Genomic DNA, 14,319 nt, shown 5'->3' on the forward strand with positions numbered 1-14,319 from the left:
AGCTGGTTACAGGATTCGATAAATATCAACGGGTACAGTTGAAAAACGTATACCCCGACCGGGACTCGAATCCGGGACCTCCTGCTTACATGGCAGACGCTCTATAGCACGCTCCCCGTGAGACCCATATTTCCAACTTTGTCCACAAACTACATTTGTAGCGCCCCTGCCCACTATACTCATTACTAGCAGCATTGTAATTTCATTCTTCGAGAGTCCAAGATCACCAACGGTATCTGTACAGATACCAGCATCATATAGAATTTTTCATATTTTTGCGTGAACTGGAGCACAAAACTTTCCTTGTATACCACTTCAAAATGGCTAACCGGCAGGCAATGCATTGGTGATAGCTTGTTTTAATAGTAAAATGTGACGATGATGCGAAGATGTCTTTAGAAAGAATAGCCGGTCAAATTATACACCACATGTACGCTGCCTAAATGTGTTGACCGAAAACTTTCGTTCATGAAGTATACGGGGCTGCTGAGTGCCATGATTCCATCACGTTCATAAAGAATAAGGTAATAAACTATACAACTACAGGCAACAGTCAATCAAATCAAACCTATTTTAATGTCTCTTTAGAGTAACTGTGTAATTTGAGTTACCTGTTTTTGTGTTCATTATCCGCCACAGATTATTGTCCGAAGATTAGATTTATGCATCTCTCCACTGTAGCCTTTCCTCTGAAAGCATTTTCGTCTTGGCCTTTTCTACAACATACATCGATTTGAACTTGCTGACTGTGTCCAAGGCTTGTTCTACCTCTCAAATTTTTAGCCAACCACTTGCCTCTACTACCAACTGACGATTCCTTGGTGCCTCAGGATGTGTTCTCGCAAGCGATACCTACTTTTAATTATATTTTACCGTAAACTTCATTTCTACACAATGCCATTCAATGTCTCCTCATTGAGCATTCGATCTACCCATCTAATCTTCAACGTTTGTCTGTAGCTCCCAGTTTCGAAAATGTGTATTCCCTTCTTGGTCCACATTGCACTACTGTAGAAGGCTGCAGTTCAAGCAGAGATACTTCAGAAAAGACTTTCAACACTTAAATTTATGCTGCACATTATAACATTTGTGTTTTTCAGAAACTCCATTCCAGCTCTTCCTAATCTGCGTTTTACATCCTCCTTTACGTTGTACACTAGTAGCGATATTCGTCTACTACTTTTACTGTCTCATCACCTGATTTAATTCGACTACATTCCTGTGTCCTTATTTTCTACATCTACATCTACATCTACATCTACATTTATGACCCACAAGCTACCGAAAGGTGTGTGGCGGAGGGCACTTTACGTGCCACTGTCATTACCTCTCTTTCCTTTTCCAGTCGCATATGGTTCGCGGGAAGAACAACTGCCGGAAAGCCTCCGTGCGCACTCGAATCTCTCTAATTTTACAATCGTGATCTCCTCGGGAGTTATAAATAGGGGGAAGCAATATATTCGATATGCTCATCCAGAAACGCACCCTATCGAAACCTGGACAGCAAGCTACACCACGATGCAGAGCGCCTCTCTTAACAGAGTCTGCCACTTGAGTTTGCTAAACATCTCCGTAACGCTATCACTCTTACCAAATAACCCTGTGACGAAACGTGCCGCTCTTGTTTGGATGTTCTCTTATCTTCTCCGTCAACCCGATCTGGTACGGATCCCACACTGATGAGCAATTTTCAAGTATAGGTCGAACGAGTGTTTTGTAAGCCACCTCCTTTGTTGATGGACTACATTTTGTAAGGACTCTCCCAATGAATCTCAACCTGGCAGCCGCCTTACCAACAATTAATTTTATATGATCATTCCACGACAAATCGTTCCGTACGCATACTCCCAAATATTTTACAGAAGTAACTGCTACCAGTGTTTGTTCCGCTATCATATAATGATGCAATAAGGGATCCTTCTTTCTATGTATTCGCAATACATTACATTTGTCTGTGTTAAGGGTCAGTTGCCACTCCCTGCACCACTTCCTGCATTTCGCTGCAATTTTCTGATGCTGCAACTTCTCTGTATACTACAGCATTATCCGCGAAAAGCCGCATAGAATTTCCGATACTATCTACTAGGTCATTTATATATATTGTGGAAAGCTATGGTCCCATAACACCCCCCTGTGGCATGCCAGAGGATACTTCAACGTCTGTAGACGTCTCTCCATTGATAACAACATGCTGTGTTCTGTTTGCTAAAAACTTTTCAATCCAGCCACACAGCTGGTCTGATATTCCGTAGGCTCTTACTTTGTTTATCAGGCGACAGTGCGGAACTGTATCGAACGCCTTCCGGAAGTCAAGGAAAATGGCATCTACCTGGGAGCCTGCATCTAATATTTTCCGGGTCTCATGAACAAATAAAGCGAGTTGAGTCTCACACGGTCGCTGTTTCCGGAATCCATGTTAATTCCTACAGAGTAGATTCTGGGTTTCCAGAAGCGACATGATACGCGAGCAAGAAACATGTTCCAAAATTCTACAACAGATCGACGTCAGAGATATAGGTCTATAGTTTTGCGCATCTGCTCGACGACTGTTCTTGAAGACTGGAACTAGCTGTGCTCTTTTCTAATCATTTGGAACCTTCCGTTCATCTAGAGACTTGCAGTTATTTCTGTTGATAATCAACTTACAACTTTTTTTCAAGACACTATATTGCGGTCAACTAATGTTGCAGCCTTTGCAGTTTCTGACAGTATTACAGCGTCTTTGCCATTGCCGACAGTATTACAGCAACAGCGGCATGCCTCAGTCTTTTTTTTATATTATTTCTTGCCGTGAACTTAACATCCAGTTCACTTCGATTTCGTTTACTGCTAACGCAGTGTGGCAACGGGAATATGTTACAGTCAACTCTCACCCCTGTCCCGAACAAATCTTTCCTCTCTTGTTATTTTTCACTTGTAACTCCAGCCTGGCTTCGGTACGAGTTGTAGACACCCTGACGCTCCCGCAGGTACTACTTCATCATCTACTACCTGACGGAGCTGTTCCGCAAGGAGGAGGACGTGTACGTGAGCCGCGACGAGTACCTCAAGGCGGTGCGGGAGCTCAACCCGTACGTCAACAACGTGGCGCGCCAGGCCATCGTCTTCGAGTACACCGACTGGGCCAACCCGGACGACCCGATCGGCAACCGCGACGCCCTGGACAAGATGGTGGGCGACTACCACTTCACGTGCAACGTGAACGAGTTCGCGCACCGCTACGCGGAGACGGGCAACAACGTGTACATGTACTACTTCAAGCACCGCTCCGCCGGCAACCCGTGGCCGTCGTGGACGGGCGTGATGCACGGCGACGAGATCAACTACGTGTTCGGCGAGCCGCTCGACCCGCGCAAGGGCTACACGCCGCACGAGGTGGAGCTGAGCCGCCGCATGATGCGCTACTGGGCCAACTTCGCCAAGACGGGGTGAGTACCCGGCGTAGCGGTATTTAGCTGTCTAATAGCTTCAAGTGATGCACGCCACTCAGCGAATCGACTGATAAAATAGTATGCTGACCCTTTGTCGCCGGCCATAGCCGCACGTTGTGGAATCCTAACACCGCACAAAGAAAGAGAATGATATATGAACATATTACGATTTTCATTTTTATCCTGGTGTGTTAGTTGAACTGTTATACTGGGGTCGCTAACGAATAATTATGCGATTTCCTGAGATGCGAAAAGGAATCTCATAAACTACACTACTGGCCATTAAAATTGCTACACCACGAAGATGACGCGCTACAGACGCGAAATTTAACCGACAGGAAGAAGATGCTATGATATGCAAATGATTAGCTTTTCAGAGCATTCACACAAGGTTGTCGCCGGTGACGACACCTACAACGTGCTGACATGAGAAAAGTTTCCAACCGATTTCTCATACACAAGCAGCAGTTGACCGGCGTTGCCTGGTGAAACGTTGTGATGACTCGAGTAAGGAGGAAAAATGAGTTCCATCACGTTTACAACTTTGATGAAGGTCGGATTGTACCCCATCGCCATTGCGGTTTATCGTATCGCGACATTGCTGCTCGTATTGGTCGAGATCCAATGACTGTTAGCAGAATACGGAATCGGTGGGTTCAGGAGGGTAATACGGAACGCCTTGCTGGATGCCAACGGGCTCGTGTCACTAGCAGTCGAGATGACAGGCATCTTATGCGCATGGCTGTAACGGATCGTGCAGCCACGTCTCGATCCCTGAGTCAGCTGATAGGGACGTTTGCAAGACAACAACCATATGCACGAACAGTTCGACGACGTATGCAGCAGAATAGACTATCAGCTCGGAGACCATGGCTGCGGTTTATCAGCTCGGAGACCATGGCTGCGGTTACCCTTGACGCTGCATCACAGGCAGGAGCGCCTGCGATGGTATACTCAACGACGAACCTGGATGCACGAATCGCAAAACGCCATTTTTTCGGTTGAATCCAGGTTCTGTTTACAGCATCCTGATAGTTGCATCCGTGTTTGGCGACATCGCGTTGAACTCACTTTGGAAGCGTGTATTCATCGCCATACTGGCTTATCACCCGGCGTGATGGTATGGGGTGCCATTGGTTACACGTTTCGGTCGCCTCTTGTTTGCATTGGCGGCACTTTCAACAGTGTACGTTACATTTCAGATGTGTTACTACCCGTGGCTCTACCCTTCATTCGATCCCTGCGAAACCATACATTTCAGTAGCATAAAGCACGACCGCATGTTGCAGGTCCTGTACGGTCCTTTCTGGATGCATAAAATGTTCGACTGCTGCCTTGGGCAACACATTTTCGAGCTCTCACCAACTGAAAACGTCTGGTCAATGGTAGCCGAGCAGCTGACTCGTCACAATACGCCAGTCACTACTCTTGATGAACTGTGGTATCGTCTTGAAGCTGCATGGGCAGCTGTACCTGTACACACCATCCAAGCTCTGTTTGACTCAATGCACATGCGTATCAAAGCCGTTATTACTGCCAGAGGTGGTTGTTCTGGGTACTGATTTCTCAGGATCTATGCACCCAAATTGGGTGAAAATGTAATCACATGTCAGTTTTAGTGTAATTTATTTGTCCAATGAATACCCGTTTATCATCTGCATTTCCTCTTGGTGTAGCAATTTTAATGGTCAGTGGTGTATCTTTCCATTGGTCAAACAGTTATGAGACGATTCTACGGTAACAGCGTGGACCAACTGTAGCAAAATATACGCGAACAAAGGTAAGGTTTGGCAAGGAATAAAATCATCTTTCATCAAAACAGTGCTCACCCACATACACAACTCTTGTTTCTGTGGCAAAAATACGTGATCTAAGACATGAATTGTTGCCAGACCCATCTTATCCCGCCTACTTCGACTGATTTGGTTCCATCAACTTTCCATCTCGTCCCCAAGTTCGAAATTTTCCTCGGTGGACAGACATTTCGTTCAAACGAAGAACTAACACCCGAAGACAAGTGCTTTGGAAGCCTGGAGGAATCTAATTTGCGATATGGAATCCATGCATCGGAACATCGCTTGACCAAGTGCATTAGTGTTCAGAGGGACTACACTGAATATTCGTTTGTTTCTATTCTGTTCCGAGAATTTTTCAGTCTACCCTCGTACATTGTCTCTAGATTCGGAAGAAGCCCGTTCGGATACACTTGGTGAAAGGATTATTATTGCCAGTATTTGGCTCGCAAGGGGACTAGAGGCATTTTCATATCAAACAGTATACTAAGATCCTGAGTCTGATTATAAGACACTCATCGCAGTGTCTCGTGGAGTGAGGGAATGTGACACTGACCTAAGGCAAATAAAACGAACTGCAGTGAGTCATTCAGACTTGGCGAAGCGGCTTTAGGTGGAGGAATTATCTTGTATTCTACTAATCACCAAGATCCTTTTTAATCGTAAATGTGCAGAAACCTACGGCGTTGTTAAGTTCACTGGTATGTTATTGTGGAAAGAGAGTTTACTGGAGTGACAAGCTGTGAAGTTTGCCCCATTATTGAAATTTTCGTTTCTGTAGTACTTCCAAAACAACAGCTACCCACCCTAGGACTCCTTAGTTGAATATCTTTCTTTTATGATTTTCCAGGACGGCCGTGAAAGGGATATGTTGGTTTCAACTGCCGTACGGTGGCAGAGATATAGGGAAAGGCCAGAAGTCTTTACCATGACGGAGAATTAGTAACCTTGATCTTCGGACAACATCACACTGTACTTCTATTATACATTGCTAGTGTCCTTGATATTGCGATTAATTTTGTGCAGATCATTTTCTGCAGCGAGATACAAGAGGGAAGACATGCAAGTGTTTTGGTATGTAGTATTTCACTATCACAACCAGCAGAGCACCAGCGGCATTATTATTTGAAGCTAGAGGACGCTGCAAATAATTTGGTAATCAAAGCCCCGTCACGTACCAATTGTTAACTGTGGGAGCCGAGCAGACTGGTTGTGTCATATACTGAATACAGTTATTGGTAAATAGGGATTTCAGACAGCATCTCTTCTTAATTTATGGTACACAATTCAAATGCACCATCTCTTGTTGCAACATTGCAATTATCACAGTAATAACAGAACAGGTGAGAAGTAAAGTGAGATGTGGTCGTCTACCAACGTAACTCAAGCAACGTAACTTAGCAAAAAATAATAGACATTTTAAACCGTGGCAGAGGTTTGTCACCACGAACCGAGGTCGGCTTGCTTGAGAACGACGTGAACTGCCATGCTGTGCTAAGTTCACGATAGAGCGTGGTGTGGCACCTTGAAAAATTTACAGTAGTTTCACTTCGGTTCTGTAAAGTAAATGTCAGCGACATCGTACGTTGATAGGTAGCAATTTGCGTTATCACATGGAATGTCTGATGAAAATAGAAGGGTTACTTATCGAGTTTAAGAGTACGGGCACACCACAAATTGCCTTGAAGTTTTTGAAGATTTCATTTCACCTCTGGAAGAGGACTTCTCCAGACACCTAGAGTGGTTCAACAGAATTTTCTCTGTGTAAGAAACAACGTGCTAGGAGTTATAAAGTACCCCTCTTTGTTATCTCACTACGCGCGAAGTTCATTACACAGGCAATTGCAAAATTGCGGATGGGCAACGATCGACCTGATTCACTCGCACTTCTGCGCGTGCAGATGCTTCACGTACTAATTATCCCAGGAATCTAGTGTTCTTCCAGCACTGTTACTCACTATCACAAAATTCTAATTATTACACGTTGTTGGTTACGAATATTTGTTGCGATCACTACGTACACATCTTCAGCGTGTAAGGAACAATTGCCATCTGCCATCAGCGTCATTTTTTGTTAAATATTTGATGCAACATTCATTATAACTCTTTAGTTATTGTGCTGCTTTGCATAATACTTTGGTGTAGACCCGTTGAAATTATTTTTTTCACACTTATTTTCACTACTTTATTCCACATCAGCCAGAATGCCAACATCCAAACAAGTACTCCAATTAGACTTTTCCTCCGCAAGAAATCAATAATGATCGCAGACTCACACAAGGAATTTATTGATTTATTAATAAACGTTTAAGATCTGTAGCCTTTTGTATATGGCGATTTCATATTAATTTTTTTTTTACCTTTCGTACTTCATGGATACATGAGACTATGGCAGGTGAGGCTACACTATTGTTGAAACTTTTTTTAAATACTTGCGTAATCCGTGGCATGCTAATTAATTTCTACTTAATAAACAGCAGAAGACAAAGGACGTGCGACAATGTGTACAAATAAACAACAGATTGAGAGGAACACATCTGACGCCTCGCAACTAGCAATTAGGTTTTAAACTCTGGGTTTTGTCTTGGAGAACCTGAAAAGTGGTACACAGTCTTTGTACACATGCTGCACGACAATGTTAGGAATGTACAGTTTCTTTTGCTGGCCAGTGATCATCGTGTGAATGCTGCAGATGTATTTGAATCGATTCGTGTCATTGGCCACAAAGACCAAGATGAAATATATTTACAGTACAGGGGTGTGTGTATGTTAAGTGCTCCTACACCTTTAAACAACGTCTTTCACGAATACTGCGATGTAATATGACAATTCTGACCGCCCTTTCCGAAACAAGAAATATCCTTATTCTTTGTGGATCTCTGCATTCTCCCTAAAACGTAACACCCCAAGGGATCATACAGTGCAGTGAACGACAGTAAAGAAGCCTTCGAGTGGAAAGTAACTTCACAGTTTCACAATTATGTCTCTGAAAATACCGTATTACGATTCAGTGATTCTGTAAATTATACAGTTCGTAGGAACAATTGTTATTTCTGAAACCTTGAAAGTGGCCAAAGGTGTACATTAGAACTACACAAGCTACAGTTTTCATGCCCCGTTTTTAAACAATCATAGTCTTCATGAAGATTTTGGATAATTTGATGAACGACAATATATACACAGAAGATAAGCAACAGTACAATACATAATGCTATATGCGATTGGGCTTGGATCATGTTCATAATTTTGGATTACAATGTCCAACACACACATACGGCATTTACTAGAACAACCCAGAAAATTTTCTTGAGGTGGAGATTATAAAGTCAAACTTAAACAGTGAGGAATATTAATACGAGATTCCGTGAATAGATAAATAATGATGAAAATAATCCATCAGACTTCTGTAGATATATTACAGAACAAAATCATGAAGTGACAGACACATCACAGTGAATGTCAGTTTTACCTCAAAGAAATGGAAATTAGTAGTCACATCAAACAAAGATCGGAGTAATATTCTAAACGAATAAACCTACCTAAAATACAAAGAAACATTTGTAAAAATATACACATGTCCACGTCCAAAAGCGAAAGAACCTCCTTTTCTTAACACAGCAGAATTGAGAGGTAAAATTTCCAAAATCATCTGCTCCATCATTCCTGCAAGTTTGTACCATCGTCCCAGAATTACCCTATACTACCATGAAATCTGCCAGAAGTTACGAATGTACAGCATTTTGTAGGATATAATATTTGTCTGCATGCCAGTGATACAGTATTTTCTTAATCAAAGACTCAGTCTGTTACCTTTTCTGTTGCCGGCCGTTGTGGCCGAGCGGTTCTAGGCGCTTCAGTCCAGAACCGCACTGCTGCTACGGTCGCAGGTTCGAATCCTGCCTGGGGCATGGATGTGTGTGATGTCGTTAGGTTAGTTAGGTTTAAGTAGTTCTAAGTCTAGGGGCCTGATGACCTCAGATGTTATTTCCCATAGTGCTTAGAGCCATTTGAACCTTTCCTGTTTGTGTTATGTCCTACATGCGCCAAACCTATTGAGACCAACGACGGGACATTTTATGCTAACGCTCCTGACTACGAAGCATCCTGGCCACAGCAGTCGTCGTTTACTACGTGACCGAAACAACAATGGTACACGTATAGGTGTATATAAGAAAAAGTAGGAATAAAGCGTTGCCCGGAAATGCTTGTACCTCTTACGGCTGCATTCCGCTGCCACTCACTGTTTGTTGCACAGGTACACGGATCGTCATAACGCCCTCGGTTTGTGATGTATGGACGTCGAACTGCATCCCATCATCTCCCTTAACTCTCAAAAGCACGGATGAAACGTGAGGGGGGGGGGGGGGGGGAGTGGAGGAGGTAACGGAGATCATGACTCCCTTCCCCCACCCCTAAGGACATTATTTACATACATTTATTTCCACGTTTTTCAGTTAGCTTTCGGAGACTAAAGTAGCGTGAAAGCTAAGGCTCTCGAAATTTCTAGATAATGTGCTATGTTTAACACGGGATATTTAATAGTTGTTGGACTGAGAGCTAGCCATTGTGAATCGGCTTGCACCCTTGTCAACATTTCACGCTGGTAAAGGTGACCAGTCATGTGTTGCCCATATTGTCAACAAGAAGTCCGATTCCATTCGTGAACGCAAAGGTGATACCAGCAACCCACAGAAAATCGAGAAAGGAAAGAGAGAGGGGAAAAGATGCTTACCTAACGAAAAGAAAGACTAATTTTTCCCGAATATAGGCAGTAACGACTGAAGGAGGTCTCATTCCATCCCCCTTCCAGTTACTCGTTTGCATTAGCGTAGTTTCCAGACATGTGTTCAGAAAAATTGTGTCGAGTAAACTATGATGTAGCATTTACAGCCCTTAAGTCACTTGCGTCACACATGCAGTGTACACGACGCAGTCACGTCAATGTGTCCACTCTACGTGCAGTAACCACTCACAGACGGTAGGAAGCAGCAATGGCAGTGGACGCTACATAAAGCATGTCGGTGGATGCGGAAATAGTACAGTCATCGCCGCAATGCGGAAAAGGAGCCATTTATCCCACGTCCAAAAGAGCACGATGATTGTGGCTTTATGACCAACAGTGGAAGCATTACCGCAACGTTTAAGTCTGTAAACTGTTGGCGTGCCGTAATGGTTAAAGTACACCGTGCATGGCAAAATGGCGCTATCCGGAAACGGCGCCGAGGCCACTGCGATCAGGAACGGGCTGTAGATAACACGTGTGAAAGACGACTACGGAGATGTGAAAGGGCGAATAGTCGTGCAGGTGTTGAGCAGCTGACCGCCCTGATGAAGCAAGTGGCTGCAATAGCGTCTCCTCCACGACCGTTCAGCAAATCTTGCTGCGTATGTGTCCGCGCAGCAGGCGCCAAGTTCGTGCACCCACGCTGACAGGTGTTCATCGGCGACGAAGGCTGGAATTGGCGCGCCAGCACCACTACTGGATGTCCACTGAGTATCGACAGGTGGCCGTTTCACATAAACGACGTTTCATGCTCCATCGCACAGATGGCCACTGGCGTATACAGCCAGTGCAAACACCCTGCAACAGTTATGGTCTGCGGAATATTTTCGTGGCATTCCCTGGATAATCACGTCATCCTGAACGGCAAAATGGATCAGCATAAGTATGAATCTATCCTTCGAGACCATATCCTACCTGCATGCTGTCTGTTTTCCTCTGCACGATGGCATCTACCAGCGGGGCTGTGTAACGTGTCACACAGCACGCAGTGTACGCGCATGGTTCAAAGGGTATCAGGATGGGTTCACTGTACTCCCCTGGCCACAAACTTGCCTTGCTTTAAACTCAATCGAGAACCTGTGGGGCAACCTCGATTGGGCTGTTGGTGCCATGGAACCTCAACCGAGAAACATAGCGCAGCTGATTTTGCCACTGGAGGCTTCCAGAAACTCATTAACTCTTCCTGCATGTCTCGCAACGGATCGCGCTGGAAAACCTGGTTATTTAGGCTTTCGACAGGTGCTCACACAATAGCGATGGGACAGTGTATTTCTCTGAATTGTGGGAAACAAATTATAATTCCACAGATTGTTGTCAAAATCTTATGCATCTGTGACTCATGAAAGTGGGGGTGACTGAAAATTACATTGGTGGTAGTGGAGTGGTGGGATGTCGGGGAGGGGATGGCAGTAATAAACAGTGACCTTCGTTACACAAAATCGAATGCTGTAACCTCGCCTGGAGTTTAATTCGTCTTAATAACTATATGCACTACTGAATATACACGTCGACAACTGACGGACATCGTTTAAGTCCGTAAACTGTTCGCGTGCCGTAATGGTTAAAGTACACCGTGCATGGCAAAATGGCGCTATCCGGAAACGGCGCCGAGGCCACTGCGATCAGGAACGGGCTGTAGATAACACGTGTGAAAGACGACTACACATAGTTCAAGTCAAACAAAATGACTTTTGTGAAAATCATCATAAACGTACAATATTTGTCATGCACTGTTGATTAAAGGCCTCCTTGAGGTATATTCGTGAGTTACTTGTCTACGCAATGTTAAACTATTACGTAGCCAAGTTTATCTTTAATTTTTCCTAATATCATCTACTCACCTTTCCTTATCTAGTTATCTCAGAATTTTTCTTTCTCTCTGAATCCCGTAAAGAAAATCCTTATCGTTCCGTGTTGCCCGTGAAATGCATAGATTATGATTCTAATGGCCGTTCAGTGAACAGCATCATCGCCAGCAAAATTCGTTACAAGTGTGTACAAATTTAGTCGGTGATACCTAATCATCCCATTGAAAAATATTGTTTAATTAGCTAATTACATTTTTATTAATTGATTTCCTTCCCAGATGACATATTTCTTCCATTCTGTATAGTACGAACGCGTCATTGTTATTATCTTCATATAAGAAATCTTTATTTTCAACAGTACAAAATAAAGCATTAAGCATTTTAAAGGATACCATGAAAGCTGAGCTTCACTGTTAAGTGTCAGTCGATGCAGATAGGTAATAAACTTAATAATGGTCGTGAGCTCTGAACATATTTCTGCCATATAAAATAAATTGTAATTTCACATATTATGCAGAATAAAGCTCTTGCATGCTTTATATGCTTCATGACCGGACATACTTTCCGATTAACGAGTTTTGCACCCTTTTTCAAATATCCGTTCCAGTGACAGATTGCTTTCTTATTTTATTTGACGCGATGTGAGCCAGAACAAACTTGTGTAACACTATGAAGTAGCAATATATCTAGGAAACTGACAGGAACGGTGGTTTTTATGTAAATTAAGAGATTGGTATTTGCGTATAAGACAATTGATTATGTTCTTTTCTGGCACAGTTAATGGCAGTTACACCTTTGTTTTGTTTTATTTGTTAGAAAAATAAAATAAAAAGTTTTTAAACGCAAAGAAGAAAAGGTAATTATTGTAATTTCATACCATATCCTCCGTCATTGTTCTTCCACGCACAATCTCATGGACCTGTTGGGTAGATGGCTGTATCAACTATCACACAGTGAAACTAAGACGAGGGCGCGATTGTAGCAGTGTGTAATTACGAGGTACACTGTACGTAGTTTCCCTCATAACACAGTCGTAAATGTAGATTATTCGTGGTGCTGAGGCACGCAGAAGAAACTTGCAAAAATTGTAGGAAAGATTAATTTCGTCTCGACTACCGATGTTATACAAAGAAGTGTTGAAAAGTAAAGCCTATGCATTTTTAATTGAGAGCTCTTAAAGTTTTTTAAATAAAACAAACTTTATAAACATTCTACATCTTAATCTTCATATCTGCATATTTATTTCTAAGTTTAGGCACCATGGCGAAGATCACATTTCCCCACATGAAAGACCAGTTTGTCACTATAGCATTTTTGACTTTATTGGTGGAGCCACGACTCACTTCTGCTTCCACCGCTTCATGGCAATGCAAATGAAGTCCTCGCTGGTGTTCTTTATTAATTCTGCAGACAGATAAAGATCGGATGGGACCAAGTCGGGACTGTATGGAGTTGATCGATGGTAGTGAACCGAAGGCATTGTTGCAGGTGTCGCAACATTCGTGTGTGGTCTGGCATTGTCGAGCTGAAGTGGAGGATGCTTTGTGGATGCTTTGTATGGACGAACTCTTCGAATTCGAACTCGATTACAATTCCTCACGCACCGCCACAGTTATGTTACACGCCTTTATGTTACCGTCTACAATTCGGAGACCTCTAGCGGCAGGAGTTCCAACCCGGGTGAACGAAGCGGGAAAGTCGACACAGTAATATGGATGACATGCAAAACACCAGTCAATATTTAAAACAGAATAAAAAATTCGGAGCCTTTACTTTTCAGTACATCCTCCTGTATTCTTTCTACACAAAAAAAAAAAAAAAAGAAACAGAAAACGTAGTTCTTACCACGACCAGAGTGAAACGACAGAAAATTGAAAAGGGAACTGTATACAAAAAAGTGGTAACAAGGGGAGTGGGGACTAGGAAGAGCACAAGACCTCTACTGGCAGATATTAACACATTTCAACATCTATGCTTAGAGACCAGTGGACCAAGCGTTCTAGGAAGGAAGAGGCTAGCCATGGAAGAAACAAGAATGAGGGAAATTAATTATGCAGATGATCAAGCAGTGTTGGCCGAATCTGAAAAAACTACAGTTTATAATAGAGAGTATCGTAAAAAAGGGAAAACAGAATGGGCTTAAGTTATATGTAAGGGAGACCAAAATGCTGAGAATCGTCAAAAATGTAGGTTAAATAAAATTTCAGTCGAAGTAATGATCTAACCTGTCTGGCAAAAAAAAAAAAAAAGTGGAGCACACAGAAGACATGGGAAAATGTCAGTGTAACTTCGTACATGTACACACCACTGGCGGGTGTGTAAGTGAGTAGCGTTGCAATTCTATGAGGCAGATAGATGCTTTTGTGTTAGACTGCTCACCAAGATGCGTTTGTGTTGTTACTAGCCTGGCAGTGTGTATAAGGGGCGCCAAGTCTTACTGATCACTTTGCAGTCGTGTTAGATGGCGTTATGAGCACCTGACAGAGTTTATAAGGAGTCTCTTG

General features: G+C 43.0%; 1 protein-coding gene across 1 annotated transcript in view; it reads left to right on the forward strand.

Moving 5' to 3' along the window:
- The window catches only part of LOC124775152 (acetylcholinesterase-like), a 118,468-nt gene extending 115,036 nt beyond the window's left edge, over positions 1-3,432 (forward strand). Inside the window, exon 7 of the mRNA XM_047249992.1 lies at positions 2,970-3,432. Within this exon, the coding sequence (XP_047105948.1) occupies positions 2,970-3,432 (463 nt within the window). The remainder of the gene's footprint in view (positions 1-2,969) is intronic.
- The last annotated feature ends 10,887 nt before the right edge of the window (positions 3,433-14,319 follow it).

The sequence above is a fragment of the Schistocerca piceifrons genome, chromosome 2, assembly GCF_021461385.2.
Source record: "Schistocerca piceifrons isolate TAMUIC-IGC-003096 chromosome 2, iqSchPice1.1, whole genome shotgun sequence".
NCBI lineage: Eukaryota > Metazoa > Arthropoda > Insecta > Orthoptera > Acrididae > Schistocerca > Schistocerca piceifrons.